At 47.0% G+C, this 22,829-nt stretch overlaps 1 protein-coding gene across 9 annotated transcripts in view; it reads left to right on the forward strand.

The window, feature by feature from the left end:
- Tsc22d1 (TSC22 domain family, member 1) overlaps positions 1 to 22,605 on the forward strand; it is a 92,805-nt gene extending 70,200 nt beyond the window's left edge. For 4 of the 9 annotated variants that reach the window (XM_017315943.2, XM_017315942.2, XM_006518803.4 and 1 more), the window contains 2 exons: positions 20,089 to 20,137; positions 21,257 to 22,603. In XM_017315943.2, coding sequence (XP_017171432.1) covers positions 20,089 to 20,137; positions 21,257 to 21,514 — 307 coding nt within the window. In that variant the 3' untranslated portion in view covers positions 21,515 to 22,603. Of the gene's footprint in view, positions 1 to 3,275; positions 3,516 to 19,065; positions 19,134 to 19,349; positions 19,682 to 20,088; positions 20,138 to 21,256 lie in introns of those variants that run through there. The other 5 variants (NM_001310646.1, NM_207652.3, NM_001177751.2 and 2 more) reach the window with 4 other exon arrangements.
- Positions 22,606 to 22,829: the final 224 nt, after the last annotated feature.

The following is a 22,829-nucleotide window of genomic DNA, read 5'->3' on the forward strand; positions in this document are numbered from 1 at the left end:
CTTCATTTACAATTCAAATGCTATCCCGAAAGTCCCCTATACCCTCCCCCCGCCCTGCTCCCCACCCCACCCACTCCCACTTTCTGGCCCTGGCATTCCCCTGAACTGGGGCATATGATCTTTGCAAGACCAAGAGCCTCTTCTCCCAATAATGGCCGATTAGGCCATCTTCTGCTACATATGCAACTAGAGACATGAGCTCTGGGGGTACTGGATAGTTCATATTGCTGTTCCTCCTACAGGGTTGCAGACCCCTTCAGCTCCTTGGGTGCTTTCTCTAGCTCCTCCATTGGGGGCTCTGTGTTCCATCCAATAGATGACTGTGAGCATCCACTTCTGTATTTGCCAGGCACTGGCATAGCCTGACACGAAACAGCTATATCAGGGTCATGTCAGCAAATTCTTGCTGGCGTATGCAACTGTCTGCGTTTGGTGGCTGATTATGGGATGGCTCCCCGGGTGGGGCAGTCTCTGCATGGTCCTTCCTTCCGTCTCAGTTCCAAACTTTGTCTCTGTAACTCCCTCCATGGGTCTTTTGTTCCCCATTCTAAGGAGGGACGAAGTATCCACACTTTGGTCTTCCTTCTTCTTGAGTTTCATGTGTTTTGCAAATTGTTATCTTGGGTATTCTAAGTTTCTGGGCTAATATCCACTTATCAGTGAATTCCTTTAATTTTGTTAATTGTTTCTCTGCTTGGTTAGAGAATTAAGTCTTTTTCTCTTCCCTTATATTCACATATAAGTGTGTTGCACATGATTTTTTTTTTCTTTTTAGTTTATAACATTTGTTCCTTCTTGTAGTCTCTTGGTTAAGACTGTCTTTCAGAATTCCCCAGCACAAAAAGCCAATGTGGCTGTGATTACTTGGAGCCCCGGCATTAGGTAAACAGACAGGTGGCTGGAGAGCTCACTCGAGAGCCAGCCTCTTTAGCCTAAGTGGGAGACCGTTACCCAAAAGTTATTTACTTTTGGGACTTGAAGTACAGCGCCACACTTTGCTGAGTTGTAATGTTTTGGGTGAGAAACCTGATGCTCTTGGTGTGCTTGTTTTCCCAGGTGAGTTGAGCTGGTTGGCTGATTTGTTTGTTTTCTTCGGTGTTTTCAATGCTGTTTCTTAGTTTGGTGCGTTTGGCATCTTGACTGGTGTGTGATGGAGAGGTTCGTCTTTGGCCATACCTGTTTAGGATTCTCAATTCTTCTGGGCCCTAGATGTCTGTTCTTTTGCAGACTTCAGAAATGCCTGGGATTTTCTTGGGTGGATTTCTGTTCCTTTAGCTTTTCTCTCAGCTCCTTGTTCTATCCCGTGGGCTCTTAGATGTGTTCTCTAGATCTTATTGGGGTTCTTGGGACTCATGATCACATCCTCCTCCTTACTGATGTATGCATGAAGTATTTACTGGTAACCTTTGTCTCTTGGTCCATCCGTTGGCTTTTATTTGATTCATGGCCTTTTTATTCCCCAAATTTCTTATTTGTCCTTCAGAATTTTTGTTTCTGGACTGAATTTGTGTTACATGTTGCCGTCTTGTTTGCTGGGTTTTGCCCTATTCCTAAGTTGCTGGTTTTCCTCACTCACTTGGCCATGTACTCACTGTGTTGCTGGCTTTCTGCTCCAGGTCCTGAACTGATTGCTCTGTTACTCTCATTTGTTTGTGGGGTGGGTGTCGTTTCACATTTTACAAATAGAGTTGAAGTCTTCATCCTCCCGTTTTCCCCAGGCCTGTATCTGCGGTCAGGGGCTGGATCTGTTGGAGAAGTCACGTGCTGTGCCTACTTGTGTTGTGTAGGTCCCTGCTCTGCGGCTTGTCCATCTGTTGGTTATTTGGGGCTCTTTTTACCATCAGTTTACTCTTGAGGGTAAATCCCCGGTACCCCGCAGCCAGGGGCCAACACTGTGACTGCTGTGCCACCACCAAGCTGAGCAGGATACGGAATGAACTTAGGATTGATTACAAGCCGGAAATCATTACCAACGGCTGTGAAACAGAACCATGAAGTCAACATAGATGGGACTGGGGAGGTAGCAATTCATTCCCCAGGGTGAGTGTAGAGATGATGGCTCTGAGTAAGAAAGACATGAAAGGAAGGAAGGAAGGAAGGAAGGAAGGAAGGAAGGAAGGAAGGAAGAAAGAAAGAAAGAAAGAAAGAAAGAAAGAAAGAAAGAAAGAAAGAAAGAAAGAAAGAAAGAAAGAAAGAAAGAAAGAAAGAAGGAAGAAAGTAAGTACCGCGAAGGGTTAGGGTGCGGTGGAGACTGCGGTGCTGGGGATTGGAGACTTCAGTGCATGCAGTAGGGAAGAGGCGGGCGCAGAGCCTAGCCTGTGTGGGGTGTGTGATATCCTAGAGCTGCCTTCCCTTTCGAAGCTTTCCTTCCTTGCCTGTGAGGGGCCTCTGCTAGTCCTCCTTAGCTGTGTTCTATGTGGACCGGGCGGGGACCCCCCAGTTCTAGCCCCCTGTTGTGGCAAGTTGTTGCTTTGAGGTGTCTTTCCAAATGTGAAGGGAGTGGGAGAGAGTGTAGCCGTGAGATTCTCATGCACATGACCCGCCTTTGTAAATCTTGAAAGTGAAAGCGTACTTTTAACCCTAATCACCAGGCTGTGCTGGTCTGGTGTTCCACGGGAGCCCCCGAGTTCCCAGGCCTCACAGCCGGGAGCCTCGAAGCAGGAGGGTGGCTTCAGAGGTTGATCTACCTGACAACCTCAGGCCCAGGACCGTCCAGCTCCAGAGCTGATGCCCGTTGATAAAAATCTGCTCTTTGGCAACAACGGTAGGCTACCTTTCCCCGACGCTTCACTGCCTGTGCCGAGCTTCCGCCTTTGGTACGGCAGTGTCAGGCCTTCCCTGCCACGACTGCCTTTCCTGCCTGTCTCCCCCGATGGGGCTGGGGGGCTTGAACTCGGAATCCCTGGCTCAGGATTGTTCTCATTCTTGGGCACCAGGGAGGGGATCTGTATGTTGCCCCTCAAGATGGCTCCTGCCGGAGTCCTCTGATCACAGAAGGCCAAATGGGATTCCTGGCCTCTGCTGACTTGCCAGACAGAGCAGATACTGTCTCATCAATGCCGGGGCAGGACGGGAGGTTTTGGAGAGCTGTGGGCCATACGGCCTTTCTGTCTTGCGGAGCCTTGGGCTCACCCTGTGGTTAGGACTGCTGTCTCATCGCTGTGACTGGCTTACTTACCTTTTGGGTAAGGCTTCTCTACCCATCCCCAGCCAGTGAGCTCCAGCTGGATCCTGTTTATTAGCTTTTTAGCCTGGCTTCACACCAGCAAATCACCTGGGAAGCCAACTCCACACCGGGAAATTGGAATCTGAGGGTCAGGGTCAGGGTCAGGTTCGAGCATCTGTGTTTTATAAAAGCTGCCTGCTTGTTTGTAGAGTTCAGCCACAGTTAAGAGCCACCACTCAGCCGTAGCCCTTCCGTTAGGCAGAGACTGTGTCACTGTTAGGTGACTAGAGCTTCCTACTCTGCCAAGATCTGTGTGGGTAAGGAGAGAGCTCATGACAAAGGCTTTAAGGTAAGGCGAAAGGTCACTTAACCCGGCTTGGTTCAGGGATTCACTCCCTCCCTCCCTGCCTTCCTGCTGGAGTCTGTTGGGTGAGCTGTTCCCACATTGAGTGAAGGCCTTTAACGTTTACTGTTCACACTGTAAAAATAAGGCAGCCGCTCAAAAGAGCTGCCTTGTAACCAGAGCACCTGGTAGATACAAAGCTGGTTCCGGCTCCCTCTAGCTGCGAACTCTGAGGGTTGATATAAAAGCTGCCCAAAAGAGCAGAGTGGCATGCTGGTGGCGTTGTGATGGGCAGGGGTGGCAGGTGGCCCTGATGCAGTAGAGAGAGAAGCTTGAAGTTCGGGGCTCCAGGCCTGATGCAGCACAGAGAGAAGCTTGAAGTTCAGGGCTCCAGGCCTGATGCAGTACAGAGAGAAGCTTGAAGTTCGGGGCTCCAGGCCTGATGCAGCACAGAGAGAAGCTTGAAGTTCAGGGCTCCAGGCCTGATGCAGTACAGAGAGAAGCTTGAAGTTCAGGGCTCCAGGCCTGATGCAGCACAGAGAGAAGGGGGCTCAGGGCCAGTAGGCTGAGGGGAGGTTGAGTAGATGGCGGTGAAACCTGGTAAGGACTCCTGGTGGCTTGGCTTGACTCCAAGCTTGGTTGGATACAGTGGAAGCACTGTGTTCAGTGTCTGCTGCTCACTCAGTGACTGCTGCACACTGCTCTCTCTTGGGCTGCCAGGGAAAGACCGTGCCAGGGTTTCTAAAACTCTTGGCACTTTCAGCCCCTACCCTGGAGAGAGGTTTATGTGGCCCTAGGTATAATATATTCATATCATTCTGAAATCCTCTAATCAAAAGCCACACATCAAAATGGTTGCTCTATGCCATCTGCAGAGGAACCAATCTCCCCGTCACGGGATTCAGCAGTTGATTGCTTTTGCTCTGACCAAGCCTTAGTGGACAGCCTCGCCCCTTCCACTTGTAAAACTGAATCCACTTCTAACTCAGAGTCTGGTACGATCAGCCACAGACCTGCAGCTCATCTGGGCCGCTCTTCTGCAGACCTGCTTTGGTGACAGAGTAAATGTTAAACTTGAGTTTTTACAGTTAGGGTTCAGATTAGCTTAGATGAGGGAGGACTAAAAGGTAACTAAGAGCGCTCTCTCTCTCTCTCTCTCTCTCTCTCTCTCTCTCTCTCTCACACACACACACACACACACACACACACACACACACGCCTCAGTCTCACTACGTAGCTCAGGCTGGCTTCGACCTTTGGTGGCAATCCTGTTAGCAGCCCTCCTGTTTCGGCCTCCCAAGTACTGAGGACAGGTGCATACCACCATGTCTGGCTAAGTGATCTCTCTTACAAATTTTTAAATGTTCGAGTTCATAAGTACACCTAAAATTTAGATTAAAATTATGCATTAACTTGCAACATTTTACTTTTCTCAGGTAAACAGGTGTTTTTAATTTCTAAGAATCTTTACCAACTGACATTGTCTCTTTGCCCTGTTTTCCTTTCTTTAGGTTTGAGGGGTTGTGTGTATGGTGTGTGTACCTGGGGCATGCTTTTCTGTGCTCATTTTGATGTGCAGATAGAGCCTGTATCAAGCACTGACAGGCACTTGGACGGGTGTTCCAGGTGCGCCTTGTAGGTCCGAGTGGTGAGCTCTGGAGTTGTATATCTCCGTGTATCTTGGGATTGCCTAAGGTTCTCCTTAATGCCGTGTAAAGCGGTGTTCTTCTGCATTACACAGGTTAAAACGTTTTTGAGTTCCTACGAATGATTTCTGGTGAAAGCTTTTTAGGGTAAGTCTATTTTACCCCCATGGTTTATTCTGGGCAGACGGTCTGTTATCTTTCTGGAGAACATACATTCGCTCTACTAGAGGAGAACCTCGAAGGACATCTCGCTTCAGGAGAGGGCACGGAGTCCATGTAGCCTTGACAGAAGCCAAGAGAACTGCAGCATAGTATAGGATGTCAGCTAAGTGTTAGGAAAGTGAGAGTGTTCTGGTTGAGCTGTAAAATAAAGATGCTAAGACTCGGCCTGGAGCTACTGTGGAAGCCAGCATCAGGCTTCCGCTTCACTAAACTCCTGAGTCAGCTGGACAGTTAGGTAACGATCCGGTGTTTAGAAAGGGGTAACACATTGTAAAACGGTGGATGTTATAGTTGAGAAAAAGTTGGTTGGTAATTTACAATAATTTTGAGTATTGGGCACTCTCAAGAAACTTTCTACTTTCAAAACTATGTAAAGAAATGTGTAGGTCTCTTAAATAGCTCCAATTACCGCAGAAGCCAGATAACTTAGGGCACAAGATCATGGCTGGAATTCCTATAGGAAACTCCAGATTCCTATGTCATTTCTTTTAATTGTCAGAGCAAAAGTATAAAATATGATATCCCTGTTTTACACAGGAAGAAATGATTGGGGAAATTTAAATCAGGGTCTAACTCCAGAGCCCCAAATCTGACTGTATACAAGGCTGTATTTTTATTATTTTTATTTTATTTTTTTGGTTTTTCAAGACAGGGTTTCTCTGTATAGCTCTGGCTCCTGGAACTCACTTTGTAGACCAGGCTGGCCTTGTATTTTTAAAAGCAATCAGTGTTGTCCAACTAGGTAGGTAGTACATCAGGCAGAGGACTGCTTGCCAACCTGGCATTATGCACTTGATGGAGAACACCCCACCCACAGGGTGGAAGACAGAACCCACACTTACAGATTGCTCTCTGACCTCCACGAATGTGCTGTAAGGTTTGAGATACACACAAGTGTAGGTGTGCATTCACACGTGCACACACACACATACACACACACACACACACACACACAGAGAGAGAGAGAGAGAGAGACTTGAAGGTCCAAAGTAACAAAGTCGCAGTTGAGACACAGTACGTTGAGATTAAATGGAGAGGTTACTTCGGCTTATCTCCCAAGGCCATGTAGGACTGTGCTGTTAGGAGAACATGAGTAACTTCTTCTGTCATTTTCCCACTGAGAAGTGAGAGGATCAGAAGTGATGGGTACAGTGACTTCTGTCATCCTCCATGAGAAGCGAGAGGATCAGATGTGATGGGCACAGTGACTGAAGTAAAAAGACGTCACTGGTGTCCTTGGAAAATAAAAGCAAACCCTAGAATTTTTTTCTTATTTTGCCATAAATAGACATTAAAAGTTTTCCAAGTCTATCCAATAATATAAATAATCATCTAGAAGTGCCAGTGGGCCTGTTTCTTGGGTCTGTAAGATAGATATGACTATGATAGGTGGTGTTTCAGTAAGATTGAAAGCTTGGTGGGACGTGTGGCTGCCTTCTTCAGGTAACCTTGGTTTCACTGGTGAATTCTCTGGCTGTTTTCTTATCTGTCTCACCTGTAGCTGAAGGCTCTGGAAGCCAGGGGGCCTGAAACTACTCAGCCACCTTAGCCTGGAAGAAATCGTGATCTGCCAAATTCTGGTCTTTATGGAGAAAATTATTTCTCTGATTATGGAAGAGGGCTATTTCTGATTGATTTCTTATTCACTGCCATCTACATGTCAGTCACCTTAACAGTCTTTCCAGTTGTTCTGTTTTTCAGTCATTGTCCCAAATGACAATGCAGCACTTGCTTACAACAGTCTCCACCCCGCCCCCACCCCCACCCCCGTGTCTGTCTGTCTGTCTCTCTCGGGGTGGGGGGTGGGGGGTGTATAGACCACTGACAATGCACATGGCAAGGGTTCCCTTCTGCCTCCTCCAGGGGAGATGGCTGATCTCTCCCTAGCTTCTTCATACTTTTTTCCTTTGCATTCGCTGTTTGATAGTAAAACAGGGAGACTAGCCATCTTTGGGACATTGAATCATACTTTTTTGATATAGAAGCGCTAAGATTTGGAGAAGCATGAAATGTGAAATGCTGGCCTTGTGAGACACAGCTGTGGACTGAGGTAGCTCCTGGTGGCTTGGTACAGCTGCTGCTGGCACTGTCGGGTTTCTTGTGACCGAAATCTACACCAGATGAGAAACATCCATGGTCCATGCTGTCTTGATAGACCAGAGTCAGCATCTGTAGCTGTAGAAACTCAGATTATTTTATGATCCTTAACCTTTGCCTGGTTCTCTTCTTTGACGATGTCAGCTCATCTGAGTAACTGCTCTCTCGTGTCCTCCCTCCTTCTCTCCCTCGTTCTGTTCTTGTCTGAGATACGTCCTCAGTTTCTCTTTAGTTCTGTCAATGTTCACAGTGCCACTTTGAAGGCCAGCTCCTCCTCCATGCAGACCCCTCTTGTCCTGCCATGTTGAATCTGTGCAGACGTTTGAGACGTGAAGCGTCCCACACTGCATCGTTTCCCTGGCAGTGACCGCTGCTTACACTAGAGGCTCATGGGCTGCTGAAGGCGTGAGTGGGTGTCTGTGCTCCAGGCTTGGCTCATCTGGATGTTGGACTTCTCGGAGCATGTGTGTTCTAAACATTGGGCTCACTGATGGCTTTCAACTGTCTTCCAGTTCACCTTACGGCTTGTTTAGTCTTTGATTTGATGGCACCCCCCTCATCTTTGAAAATTGACGGAATTGATATCTTTACCATGTTTCTTCTGTCTTTATGTGGCTAAAACTGCATTCTTTTTGTCTTTAGTAGTATGTAGGTGGAAACCAATGTATGTGTTGAGTCTTCCTCACTTGGTCAGAAGTAATTTTTAACAGCTACTTAAACATGTGAACTCCTGATAAGAATCACAGGGCTTCATGGAATTATCTAAACCAAGAATCAACCAAGAAGTTCCCTCATGTGTCTACTGCATAAACTGAGACAACCAGTTCTATGGTTGGGAAACATTAATTATTTGTACTTCTGGGCAGGAAAATGTTTCTCAGAAGGTAAGACGTATCCCAATGATTGTTGAAGAAGCTAGCCTAGGCTGTGGGGAGGGCTGTAGTACCCATTGCTGTCACATCCACACTGGAGTTCTTAGGGACACTGTGATGTCAGCCGCACATCCCTCTCCTCTACGAGAAGGTCGTCCTGGGAATATGCAGCTCAAGGAGCAAGAGAAGCAGTGGTTCCATGCATTGGTTGCTGCGGATTTTCATGCTGCTGCTTCATTTGCCATGGCTTTGTCATGGGCTCCCTGAGTGTCTGAGGTGTCCGTCCTTAGCTCTTCTGTGTGAAAGCTCTTCTGTGGTGGACTCACTCCATTCCAGGACCGCCCCAAACTCGCTTCTCAAGGAGTTCTTTCCTGAAGATTAACTCCATATTAACTCTGACCTCACTCCTCGGCTCCAGGCTTTGTCCCCTCCGTGCTTACACTGTGTGTGTCTCTCTCTCATGCACACGCACACACACCCATACACATACACCCATACACACCTATACACACACACACACATATATATACATACATATATATATATACACACACATGCACGCACACACATACACACACATATGCACATACACAGACACGCATGCACACATGTACACACATGCACACACATATATATGTACACACACACTTGTATCAGGCTTACTTTTCAGTGTGAGGCCTGTCAGCACAGGATCCTGCCTGTTTTGTTCCTATTGAGTTGTGAGGAGTCTCGCCCCTCTTCCCCACAGAGGAGAACCATCAGGAGCCTGGACCCCGAGCTGGGCTTGACTCTAGTGCTTCCTTGTCTTCTCAGCAGGTTGTGCCAGCTAGCCCTCAGGAGGCGAGAACAGAGGCCAGAGGCTCACTGTGCTCTCTGTAGCCACTGGTTGTGACAGTGTGTGTCTGACCAGGCTGACCGGCTACTCTTTAGTGGGCTCGCACAGGACACATTTGGTGGCTTCCTGAGGAACATTTGGGCCACTTGGCATTGTTATTTGAGTTGTCCCTTTCTTCCTTGTCGTCCTCTGTGAGGTCATCTCTGTCACTTTGGTCATTCAAGAGACTACTGTTGTATGCTAGGATCTAGAAAACATAGCTTACACCACGCCACCTTCTGTTGTGTCCACCAGACCCATAGAAAGCTCACGTCTCTGCCTAATGGCCGCCCTTGATGACCTGTGCCCCCGCTCCACTTCTCTTTCCCATGCACAGCCCTGAGGTGGTTACAGCCAGTCCTATGGATAGTTTTGCCATCTCTCAACTATAAACATTTCTCTTAGGCCCACTCTCTCCTGAGTTCCAGACCATATTTCCCCCTGGCTGCTGGGTCCAACCAGTCACCATCCTTTTTCCCCAAACCAACTATCTCTCTCACCAGCCAGCCGTAGAATCTGATTGGTTAATGACCGTCACCTTCCGCACATTCCTACCTGGAAAGCTGAGAATCACCTACCTGCTGAACTTGCCTCTGGTCATCACCTCTCTCTCCCTCCCGCGTGGTCTCCCTCTGCCATTCCTACAGGAATCTTGTACATTGGCAGTGACCTTCCTAAATAAAACACACACCCCATTTGACCCCCAGCTACCAGGAATCCCAGTCTCCCTGGAGCCTGCCCGGCCCCAGCCTGTTTTAACCTGTTCCCCATTGCTACTTCTCTGCAACCCCTCCACAAGCTCCACCTCCGACTGCCGCCAGTCAGTTCCAGATTGACATCAAGCCCTGGTGTAGCTGCCTCGTGACCCAGGCATTTGTCTGGTCATTTCCTTCTCTCAGGTGTTCCCCACCCCCATCCCCCCTTGTACCATGTAAATGCCTTGTTTTTCAAGGCCCAGAGGGCATCTTGAGCTCTCAGACCCACCCCCTCCACTTCTTTCTCTGAACGTCATCCTGTGTGTGTATATCCTGTTACATCAGATAGCATACCCTCCTCCTCTGTCTTCCCCTTCACCTGTCCCCAGTCCCTCTGACTCATTTGTCTTTGTAACTTTAGTTCCTGGCCTTTCACAGTTTTTGTTGAATAAGGATGGATAAATGAATGGGAGAGGAGTGCCCAAAGAGAATTTCGAAAATTTTAGCTTGTATCCTTCTGGCCAAAATGTATTATATTAGTCCTTTAAAAAATGTTATCAGTTTTTATTTTTAAAATGTGTGTGTGTGTGTAAGAGAGAGAGAGAGAGAGAGAGAGAGGGAGAGAGAGAGAGAGAGAGACAGAGACAGAGAGAGGAAAGGTACATGTGTGAAAGTCAGAAAGAGACCCACATCTCCCTCTTCATTGGCCTGGGCCCACTCCATTGTTACTTCTCTTTGCCCTCTTGCCCCCTTTCCCTTACTGAGTTGTAACTAGTGAGAATATAACAAGGTTAGCATCACACATAGACGTTGTGTGAGGAGATTAGAGATTAGAGGGTACTGCCTGCTGTGAGCCAGGATCCACAGGAGTACTTGGGTACCACTTGCCACCAGACACACTGCTAATGCCACACAGCCTGCCTTATTTACAAAGTATCGTTCCCTTCCCGCCTCTTGAACTCCCCTGGCCTTTCTCACAGCTCCTGGGGGCTCTCGGAAGGAGGCCCAGGAGGTCACCATTGAACACCTTTCACGGCCATCTCTGCACTGTAATGTGCCAGCCTGGAGCTGCAGTGAGCCTGACTGAGGAGCTAGCTGCCTCGGACATCCCTGGTCAGTCTGCTCTGCATCCTAGCAGAGGGCTGGGAGGGTTGGTCTCCACTGCAGACCAGACCTACACACCCTGCTGCACCAGACTGTAGGCTCTGTGCCACTTTTGGGCAATATACTGATAAGCTGTTTCTGTGCCCATCCTCCAGTTGTGTAGGTAAATTCCGGACACGTATCTTAAGGCGTATCAAAACAAAATTGTCCACAAAGCTTGTTTCCTCTTTAAAATTCTGACTAATTCGTAGTGAAGAGGAAGCCCCCCCACCCCCCCGGGCAGAGCTCCACCACCAGTGTCCAGAGAGGCCATCATAGGGAGTGAGTCAGAGCAGAAGAGCTCACACTGCAGTGAGCTCTCTCACCTGAGTCCGAGCTGTACTAGGCGCTCAGTGGCTGTGGACCACCCTCCAGCTTATCTTTACCTTTGTAAAGAGAACTCTTTCGTTAGTTAAGTTTGTCTACTTTAAGGTCACCGAGACTGACTGATTCTGTGTACATAGAAGAAATGGGCCGATCTGGTCCTCCTGCCTCGTCTCTACTGCTACCTCAGGAATTTCTCGTGAAATGTTAGGCTGCAGTGACTATTTTTAAGGTGTAAGGAGCTCAAATCATGTATTTCCATGGCTGCAGAAAAGTGAAGAGGGAATACTGGTCACTTTTGGTAGGAAATGTGCGTGACAGTCCTGGAATAGAAGCAGGAGAACTTTTCACTTCAGATGTTTCTTACAGAAGTCATTTAGCTTCTAAATCTGGGGTGCCATTTTCATAATCTACCACCATTTTGCAGAAGTGGTATTTATGAAGAAATTTGGCTTCAGAATAATTATTCTCTTGGAGATGTAAAAAAAAAATTAACCATTTGAATGATATTGAGGAGCTGCTTTGAGGCGAGTCCCCAATGCAGGGGTCCTTGGGTAGGGTCCCCTTGGCACCTTCCGACCTTGCCTCACGGCTCAGCCTCTGTCTTCTTCCCTACTGTTTGGCCTTTCCTAGGAGAGCTTCCAAGTGGGACCATGTATTTTGTAGCCTTTTGCATTCAATGGCTTCTTCCACTCACTGTGTTAAATTTGAGATTTATTCATGCTGTCAGTAGTTCGCTTTTTGTTACTGCTGAGTGGTAAACCCCGTTAGATTGGCTGCTGGGACGTGGTTGTCTTTCTTCCAGTTGAATGACATCATGGTGCTTACGACAAAGCCGCTGTGAATGTGTACACACTTGAATTCATAACCTGCGCTGGGGTTACTGGCCTTGATGCAGAGTGTGTGTCTAACGGTTGAAAAGTGATCGTGGCATTTACACTCCCACTGCCAACAGATGGATGGTCTGTTGTGCCCCCACCCCCACCCCAACGGTTGGTGCTGCTGCTTTCACAAAAAGACTGGAAGGCTTGATTTTAACCATGCTGGATATATACAGGTGTGTCGGATGGGAGCATCTCACAGCCTCGGTTTGCATTTTTTGTAATGGTTGATTCTGCTTAGTATTTTTTTCACATCTATTTATATATAAAATATATTTATATTTGCTATATAAATATATTGTGTTATAATTATATAATGTGTAATGTATTATATAAATTATATAAATATATATTATAGATATATAAATACAGTCTTAGCTCATTTCTTTTATTGGCTGTTGGGTTTTGTTCCCAGCCCCTTTTGCCATTAACTTGCTTCCAATATTCTTGTGGCGTTAACGTCAGAGAATAATTTCAGTAATGGCTCTGTTGCCACTTTTTCTCCTTCATGAATTGTGGTTTTAGGGTCCTATCTAAGAAGTGTTTTTAATCTACTGACTGAAAGATTTCTCCTGGGTTTTCTTACAGAGGCACTGTAGTTCAGGATTTTACATTTATTCTGTGACCTGTTTGTGCTTAATGTTTCATATGTGTGAGGGAAAGTTTGAGGTGTTTTTTTTTTTCTTTTTCTTTTTTCTGTTATTTAATTTTTTACTTTATCCAGTTGGCCCAGGACCAAGGAGCAATTACTGAAAAGTTACCAGTTCTTCGCAGAACTCTTACAAAATCAACTCGATGTCATGTATTGAGCTAACTTTTTCTTTGATAACCATAAATGTATTTCTGAAACTGCTTCCTGCCTGCAATCGTGTCCCAGTACAAGGCCAGCTGTAGACTGCTGTCCCCCTGTGTGACAGAGTTGCTGTCTGTGGCCGTTTCTCTTTGTGACTGGATTTAGGCACTTTACCCTGGCTGTCATCAGGGCCGTCTTAGCTTCCGTGGCTAGTGTTGTAATAATGCTTGGGGAAGCTGCTGTCCTCTCCTAACATAGTTCCCCTCCTCGACCTGTTTTCTGGGCTCCCTTACTGAAGCTGCCCCTGTGGGCCTGTCTCCTGCTGTGGCCAGTGCTCTCCCCCGGTCCTTTCCCTACCCTGTTTTTTCCTCTGTGGTTCACTTGGAATCATCTGCTGTTCAAGTCGTGTAACACTGCTGCCCTTGGATCTGCCGTCTTCATCCTGTTCATCCCGTCTAGTAGAGTTTTCCTCTCAAATACTGTAATTTTCATTTTATCTTAATCGATAATTTTCATTGTTTTTTTACACCTGTCTTTAATATCCTAATTTCTTTGCTACCTTTGACCGTATAAAGCATAGGTAAGTCTCTAATGTAATATCCTTGACTTTGGGTTCTATTGCCTTTGTCACATGCAGGTCGTTTTCATTGACTTTTCTTGTTTTATGAGTCCTGTCTTCCTGGTTTTTTTTTTTTTTTTTTTTTTTTTTTTTTTGGTTTTTCGAGACAGGGTTTCTCTGTGTAGCCCTGGCTGTCCTGGCACTCACTTTGTAGACCAGGCTGGACTCGAACTCAGAAATCCGCCTGCCTCTGCCTCCCAAGTGCTGGGATTAAAGGCGTGCGCCACCACGCCCGGCTGCCTGTCTTCCTGTTGTATGTCTGCTACTTTTTAACATATGACCTTGCAGTGAGTAACTTGTTAGTTTTTCAAGGCTTGCTTTTAGACAGCTTTCCATAGGAACAAAACACACATACATGTGTGCACACAGGATGCCTACTTTATACACACGTGCACGCAGACACATACACAGAGACTCATGCATGAGCGTGCAACCCCCCACATACACACATACACACACACACACATACACACACATATACACACACACACATACACACACACATACACACACACATACACACACACACATACACACACACACATACACACACACACATACACACACACACATACACACACATATACACACACACATACACACACACACACATACACACACACACATACACACACTCACACACACACACACACACTCACACACACACACACACTCACACACACACTCACACACACACTCACACACACACCCCTGTAGTTGGGCGGTGATGTCCTGAGCATTCGCCGCTCCAGACTTAGACTTTCTTCTCTCCGCTTCCGTAGCCCTCACCAGCCAAGACCCTCTCTGACTTCTGACTGCTGGTCTGCTCTTTGGCTGTGACTGTCTCAAAGCTTGGGTGGTTTTTATAGAAGCTTGTTGGTGGGTGGTCTTTTGTAAGCCTGTGTTTGCATTCTTCCCTTTTACTTAAAGACTTTATTTTAAATCCAGGCATTTCATATACATACTCAAAACACTTAGCATTTCCCCCTTTCTGCCCCTTATCTATTTCTCAAGGGCAGCTACTTCTTAATGTTTATTTTTTTTTATCTCCGTATTTCTCCATGACATTCCTTTTTTCTCTTCTTTTACTTTTCAATCTTGAGAATAATGATTAAGCTGTGATCACTGTAGATGCGGTTTAGCTCCTCGGAGCTATCGCACACTACAAAATTCTTCCTACCACCTTCTCAGTAAATTCATGGTTTTGATTTTGTTTTTTTTTTTAATCTCTAAAATGATGGCCATGTAGACTGGGGGAGGTGTGTGCTCTCTTTGCGTTTGTTGACTGATTCCTCTCCGGGAGGACTGAGTACCTCCATAGCAGCAGCTGCCCAGGCCCTGCAGGCCTTGTTATTCTCTCTGCTCTGCTGCTCCTGCAGTCTCCCTCCACCATCAGGCCGCCCAGGCACCAGCTGCTGCGTGAGCCTACCAGGCAGCCTCTCCTGAGGTCACAGCCTTCTGGCCTTTCAGCCCCCTTTCTGATCTCTGGCTCTGGCTGTGGTCTCCCCTGACCACTGCTTTTCTTGATTTCGGTCTCCAGTATATTGTACAAAATATCTAAACATGTTATTCTTCTAGTTTTGCACCAGAGAGAGAATTTGGCCAAGTGACAACTCTGGTCAGTGCAGCCCTTTCCTCTCAGAACCTTAAGACCTTTGTCTCTACGGTCTTCTGGCAGCGGTAGGAAAACCGTTTTCTCTGCTGTTACTGTTGTGTTGGTAACTTGCCTTTTCTATCTGTGAGATTCCTCTCTATCCCTGTGTTCTTGTGTTGTGTGGCGACCGCGAGCTTTGATGGTTTGTTTGGGTTTGGGTTTGGTTTAGGTGTTTGGTCATCGCATTCACCTGGAGACTCCTGCTTTAGGTGATTGTCTGGTAACTTCCTTCTCCCCGAGTGGTGTCTTTGGATCACATCCTGTTTGCACATTACTCTCTAGATAGTCGTTTCTCCTGTCTGTCTCCTTTGCACTCTCCCTTCCTTTTGTTCTCCCTTGGAGAAGACTTTTCAGTGTTATCTTCTAACCCAAAGGAAGGCTGCATGTAGCAGTTGTTCATCTTTTGATGGCATTCATTTCTCCCCGATGGTATGCAGAGGAACTATTATATCACTAAAGCATTATTCATGGTTCATCTGTGAATTTTTAATGTATTTCTATATATTGAAATACTGCTTTAAATTGACAGGTAAAATTGTCCACAGTGATTTTTAACTGCTTTTATTTATTTCTGTGTTCATAGAAATGTACGTGGGCTAGTTTAATATGGCTTGCTAACAAATGCACGACTTGCCATGCCCTGAGTTGTCAGGAGAAGAGCGGATGCTCTCAGTGATCACTCACTGAGGCTGCTGTGCTAGTCAGCGGGTCTCTTGGCTTATGCTTCCTATCTGAGATTGTGTAGCCTTTGAGTAGCGTCCCTTCAGCCACCCCTTCTTCATCCATCGTCCTCGGTCACCTTGGTAACCACTGTTCTGCCCTCTACCTCAATGAGATCTACTTCTTTAGAGTGAGATCATGTGGAATTTGTTTTTGACTGACTGGACTCTGGTTCCATCCGTGTTGTAGCCATGATAAGATTTTTTTGTTTTTGTTTTTTGTTTTTCGAGGCAGGGTTTCTCTGTATAGCTCTGGCTGTCCTGGAACTCACTTTGTAGACCAGGCTGGCCTCGAACTCAGAAATCCACCTGCCTCTGCCTCCCGAGTGCTGGGATTAAAGGCGTGCGCCACCACACCTGGCTAAGATTTTTATGTTTAATGGCTAAGTAGGATTTTTGTTTCTGTTCCCATCTCCAGTTCTGACTCTGTGCTCACCACATTTTCTTTGGCCATAAAATCTGTGGTTTTGTTAAACTTGGTATTCTACTTCTGCTTCCTAGGTACCTGGGAAAGTGAGGTGATTGGGGGCAAGGGTGGGGTGGGGTGGGGTGGGACCTAGACGAGCAATTTTACAAGATGCATCCCTTGCCTGCTTCCTTGGCAGTTCCTATAGCTTCACAAGGTGTCTCCATGGGAAAAGAGGTTGTTGTAGGTGTGCGGGTCTCTGCGTCAGGCAGACCCTCACAGACCCTTCCTGTGCTCCAGTCACCTTAGCCCCTCACAGACCTTTTCGGTTCTCCTCCTCATTCCCCACATTTGATACCAAGAGTCAGAGGTGATTGAAGTAGAATCCATTCAAACACTCATGCGGACCACAACAGCAAATTTCAAATGTCTATACCTTTCCCTGTATGTATAGACTTGGTGAGGCTGACTTGTATGGCCCACACCTTCGGGAGTCTCTCGGGAAGGGCTGTTGCATTTCTTTAAAACCTCAGCCAACCTCTTGGGGTCTCAGACATGGATACTTAGACTAGATTTAGACTCCTGGATACTTATCTGGTAAACAGGAGAACCTTCAAGGGGCATCCTCGGACGTGCTGACCCCGTGGTTAGAGCCCGCGAAGATTTCCTCTGTTTCCATTGCCTTTGGTTTAGATTATTTATTCTTCCGTTCATATAAAAAGTTTTTAAGGGAATTCAGCACATTTGTGTAAGAGATGAAAAGCCTCCATTGTTTCCAGCCAGTTCTCCAGTAGGGGAGTGGATTAGACAGATTGGTGGTTGTTCATATTTGCTTCTGTTGCTAATACTGTGGGTAGTCATGCAGTTAAAAATGGTAGGAAACAGAACCGACTTAGCTCTTTTATTTATGTTCAAGAACAACATGAAGAATAAAATCATGTAATCCTTCTACATTGCAGCTGGGACTCTTAACCCCATTTCTCCATATGTCCTGAGCGGCCTTTATTTCTGTGTTTAGCTCTTTTACATTTACAGTGTACCTTTCTGTGATAGTCTTTGCTCTGGAATTGGTGTTCAGCTAAAATATTTAAAAAGATACAGATTGATAGTTAGAATGTTAACTCTAAGATTATAGAAACTAATAATCCCACTTAGCACTCGTGGACATAGGAGCTCCATCCTATTTCACGAGTCACTAGGATTGCCCAGTCCGCCTTTGTTTCCCATTACTGAGAGCGGTGCCTTCAAACAGCACACATCATAAACTACAAATACACTAACACTTTTGTTCAGAAGCAAAGCCTAACACGAAACACAATAAAAAGAATATTGTTTTGTAACGACGCCCATTTTTCAACACAGAAGAGAATTACTCTCCTCTTCTTGTGCTGTATTCAATATATTTGGCGTTTAACTGAATTAATGCAGTTTCTGAAACCATATGCCCCCTCCAGCCTTGGGTAAACTTCAGAGATTGTCTAAGAGACTCTGACCGCAGTTTAGGAAAGTTTATTCCTTGAGGGGGAAGCCTCATCTTGATAGAGGAGGGGTTCACTCTTCACGTGAGTGTAAGAGTGTGTATTTATGTATCATAGTCAGATTTTATTTTGGAATTATTTGAGTACCACTTGCCTATGGAGAGGTCCCAAACTGTTGGTACTTATTTTGTTATTGTAGTCTTTTGCCACTAGAGGGTAGTATTGCAGAGGTTAAATTTTCCTCGACCATACTGCCGACTGTATATAACCTGTAATCAGACGTCTGCCCTTAGTTTTATAGTATGTTAATCCTCATTGATGCATCTTCACAGATATTTAAATTATTAGAGTTGATTTTGCTCCGGGTTAACTCTTATCTAAGGACCATGATTTGATGGCATTAATCTGCTCGCTGTGACTGTTAGGTGAAGAGCGCCTTCAGCATCTCTTGACTGGTGAACTATTTTTAACCACCATTAGATTCTCTCCACATTTTTACTGGTTCAGGCCACACTGCAAATGAGCAAAGGCTACATATTAAGGAATTGCATGCTTTTTGGAAAACGTCCTTGACGTATCAATCTCTCCGATTTAAGAAGACGGAGCATTGCGTCTTGGCGGAATTGCGATCTCACTTCAAGAACCCTTGGCCCTAGGGACTAGCAGAAAATAGATCTGTTTGGGATTGGACCTGTAGATTGATTTTTTTTTCTAGCAATAAATGGAAGAAGACATAATTACTGATGCAGTTAGGGTAATGAGATTTTAAGGCTTACAACTCCGGGGCCGTTTGGGGAAGGTTCCCTGCATTTCATCTTGTAGATTCCTTTGACTCGTTTATTTGCCTACCAAAGAAAAATACAATATTGGTTTTTTTGTACATAACTGATAAGCTTTATGTGGAGCTATCTCCCACCAAAAAGGCAAATGTAATATTCCTATGAATTTCATTAGCATGAAAAAGGAATTCCTGCAGCAGGATTATTATCCTTGCACAGAACACAGCCTCTGTAGCCTCCCGTTAGTGCTTCTTGTAAGAACCCAATAATTGAAATCGAGACGCCGGCGTTCCTGAGTCTTAGTGGTGGGACTGGGCATGCCCAGTAGCTCGGCTGGGTCTGGTTGCAAAGAGCAAGCTTGCGGGCAGGGTTGAGCGCCGCCGCAGGGACTGCTTTGGAGACGGGGTCTTACTCCCTTAGACGTAAGCGTGCGGGCACCGGGAGCTTTCGGGAACCCTGACGCGAGCGAGCCTTGGAGGAGGTGGCGCCCAACCCCCTCCCTCTCCTCCCCTCCCCGCTCCGCCGGCGCCGCGGGCACCGGGAGGGACTGCAGCCCGGGAGCGCGGGGCGGGCCTATGGCGCGGCCAATCGGCGCGGCGCCTCCCCGCCTATATGTGGCGCTGGGGCCGGGCGGCCTCCTCTAGAGGAGTGGAGCCGGCAGCCGAGTAGGACCGAGCTGCTGCAGACGCGCCGGGTCACTCGAGCCAGCACCACCGTTCTCACGCCCTGAGCTGCAGACAGCTAGGCGGTTTTATCTAGTTTGAACCAGGCTGCTGGAGCTTGCTCCCTCCCGCCCTCTCTCTTTTTTTTCCACGGGGCTGTTTTTTTAATTTGGCTGCAATTGCATGAAATCCCAATGGTGTAGACCAGTGGCGATGGATCTAGGAGTTTACCAACTGAGACATTTTTCCATTTCTTTCTTGTCGTCTTTGCTGGGAACCGAAAACGCTTCCGTGAGACTTGACAATAGGTAAATGTCAGCTGGGATAGTTGGTTTAAATTGACTCGGAGTAAAATTGACTTGCGGTATTACAGGTACAGGATAGCCATGCGAATTCCTTTGTCCATGCCTAGGGTTACTGTGACATAGATGTTGCTTTTTGAAATGGCCAGAAGATCCTTATTTTCGTAGATCTGGCTCGAGAACAGGCTTTCTTCCATTATGTAATTTAGTCCTTTGTGGCTCCTTAAAATAGGGAAATGCCTGGATAGAGTATGGCTGGTATTTTCTGGAGTCTGATGCATTTTGGAGCGTTTAAGAATACTCAAAATAGGATGCTAGTAACGTCATTCGAATTCAGAGATCTGTCCTTATCCTGGATGTTAAAGATCAATTCCATTTATCGATGATCTCTCTTTTTTTATTCTCTCTTCCAGCTCTGGTGCAAGTGTGGTAGCTATCGACAACAAAATAGAGCAAGCTATGGTATGTACTGATTTAAAATTACTTGTACTCAATGTGGGCGCTGCACAAAAACCGACATGTCTTGGAAACGACTAGTGCATCCCTTAGCTAAATCCAGACGGTGCTGATTGCTCTTCATACAGTCAGAAATGCCAGCGCTAGCTCGTTCTCTCTCCCCTGCCAGCGTGGAGAGAAGCCACATCCCCACACGACTGCCAGGGAAGGAGAAGGGCCCCAGGTTGTGAGCGGCCCTGCTCTGGACCCATTCACTCCGTGTCGGGATAAGGCAGTGGCCCAGCCTCCTCGTTGCTGGTCTTGGGAGCACCTTCAGCAGTGTGGCTTTACTGGGAACCCTGAGATTTTACTGGGGAGCTGGAAGGGAGGGTGTCCCCCTCCACTGAGGGCAGCTGGAGAAGGGGTCCCTAGACCCCACCAGACCCTCTCCAGTGGTGCTGCGGCCGCACAAAGGAGGGGAATGGGAGAAAAGTTTTGTCTTTCTCGGCCTGCGCCTGGATTTCTCCGATTTTTTATTTCCGCCTTGGTCGTTCTTTGTTATTGGAGCAGCGCCTGTGGCTCTTCTCACGGGATTCTCTGCCCACTGTTGCTAGGCAAACTCTGAACCTTTAATTCAGAGCTATAAATAACTCGGGCTCCCATTGGCTACGACGTCTGCCCAGGTTTCTGTGATGTCAGCTTAATCAAGGGGGGGCTGGGGGGAGTAGAGGTGGAGGGAAGAAAATGCGGCAACACGCTCTGTAGGAACTGGCTGCAGCCGGTGCCAAGGGAGGGAGGAGATGGGAGGGGACGCTCCCTGCGCCGGGAGGGCCTGGGGGCGGGGAAGCGGCCACTGGGCCTCGGGCCTGGAGGAGAGCGAACACAGGGCCTGAGCCCCTGTGTGGTGCGGTTTGCCATCTTGAATTGGAAACTGGACTGTAGACGTCATTAATGTCTGCAGAGAAAGTCTGGAGACTTTTGGAAAGCTTGATCACGTATACATTAAACTTGAGTATTGCGCGGTTGTGATTATGCGCAGATTTCCACAAGTGTGCTTTAAATGCTCTTTGGAGATAGAATAAATAATTGGTTAGGGAGAGTCCAGGACCTAGTAAGCTAAAGCCTTTCTTTGCCTCCTGTTTTCAGGATCTGGTGAAAAGCCATTTGATGTATGCGGTGAGGGAGGAAGTGGAAGTTCTGAAGGAGCAGATCAAAGAACTAATAGAGAAAAACTCCCAGCTGGAGCAGGAGAACAATCTGCTGAAGACGCTGGCCAGTCCGGAGCAGCTCGCCCAGTTTCAGGCCCAGCTGCAGACTGGCTCCCCTCCGGCCACCACGCAGCCACAGGGGACCACACAGCCCCCTGCACAGCCAGCATCCCAGGGCTCAGGATCAACCGCATAGCCTCCTAGGCCCCAACAGAACTGGCTGCTGCTGCTGCTGTCTGAACTGAACAGACCGAAGAGATGTGCTAGAGAGAAGCCGCCTCCACAGTCACCCATTTCATTGCTGTCTACGAAAGAGACGTGAGACTCACACGCTGTTCTCGCTTTCTCCCCAGTATTAAGCACTCATAAGCTTTTGGCTTGAAGAAATGTACTAGTTGAGTGAATTAAAGGTTAATCAGAGAGTGAGCAGGGATGTGCCCTGTGCAACGTGGCAGATGTCTGAGGAATGGTTTAATTGACCCCGAGGAGCTCTGTGCCTTTTCAACCCTCCCCAGCCGCCCACCCTGCTTCTGAGAGCTCGGGCGGCTCGCCTTCGTGGGGCTCGCCTGCGTGGGGTTCGGAAAGTGGGCTGCTCCTGGATTCTGCGCTCTCTTCTCCTTCCCTTCAAAGAACTCGGAGAGGCCAGAAACAAGACTGCAATGGGGGGCGGGGGGAGGGATGATGCAGTCCTTATACAAAACCGACAACTGTCACCAAAGCTTATAAAACACGATAGTACTGTCCCTCTTTTCTGAACCATCAGAAGACACAAAACTGTTAGTGACACAACGGTGACAGGTAGCTGGGACCTAGGCTATCTTATTATGAAGGTTGTTTTGCTTGTTGTATATTTGTGTATGTAGTGTAACGAATTTGTACCATAGAGGACTGTCCGTAACTACTGTTTAGCTTCTACACATTGAAATGTAGATGTTTCATTGGCTGTCTGAAAAGGTGTGGCTTGTCCTTCCTAGAGAGATCTACTTAAAAACTGCTTTGTGACAAAAACCACACCTGAAGAAATTTTAAGAATTTGGCCCAGTTAGTCACTCTGTGTAATCCCGGAATCTAGCTGCTGAAGTCTTGCGAAGTAAACTCCCCGTGACCGATGTCAGTTAAGCTGGTGATACCTGGAGAAGTGGTCAGTTGCTAAGGAAGTGGATTTCCCAGTAGGGGTTTCTGCACCTCACCTGTATAGTCGTTCTGCGCATGTCCCCCACACAGTCCCCACTGTATTTACCTGTTCTACTTGTCACCTTTCAATAAAGCATATCAAATGTTGATACACACGTGTTTCTATATGACGCCATTAATACATTCATTTCCACAGCTGCTCTTCATGAAGTCAACAGCAGTTTGCCTAGTAAAGTCTCAGGGCGCTGACACCAGTGCTTTGACTCCAGAAGAGAGGAGACATTGTTTTGATTGGGGGGGGGGGGGGAATGCAGGCAGAAGGGCTCATTCTCTTGTGACTAAGTCACTTCACCCCTCTGGACTGATAAGAGAATCTT

Source organism: Mus musculus, chromosome 14 (assembly GCF_000001635.26).
Source record: "Mus musculus strain C57BL/6J chromosome 14, GRCm38.p6 C57BL/6J".
Lineage (NCBI taxonomy): Eukaryota > Metazoa > Chordata > Mammalia > Rodentia > Muridae > Mus > Mus musculus.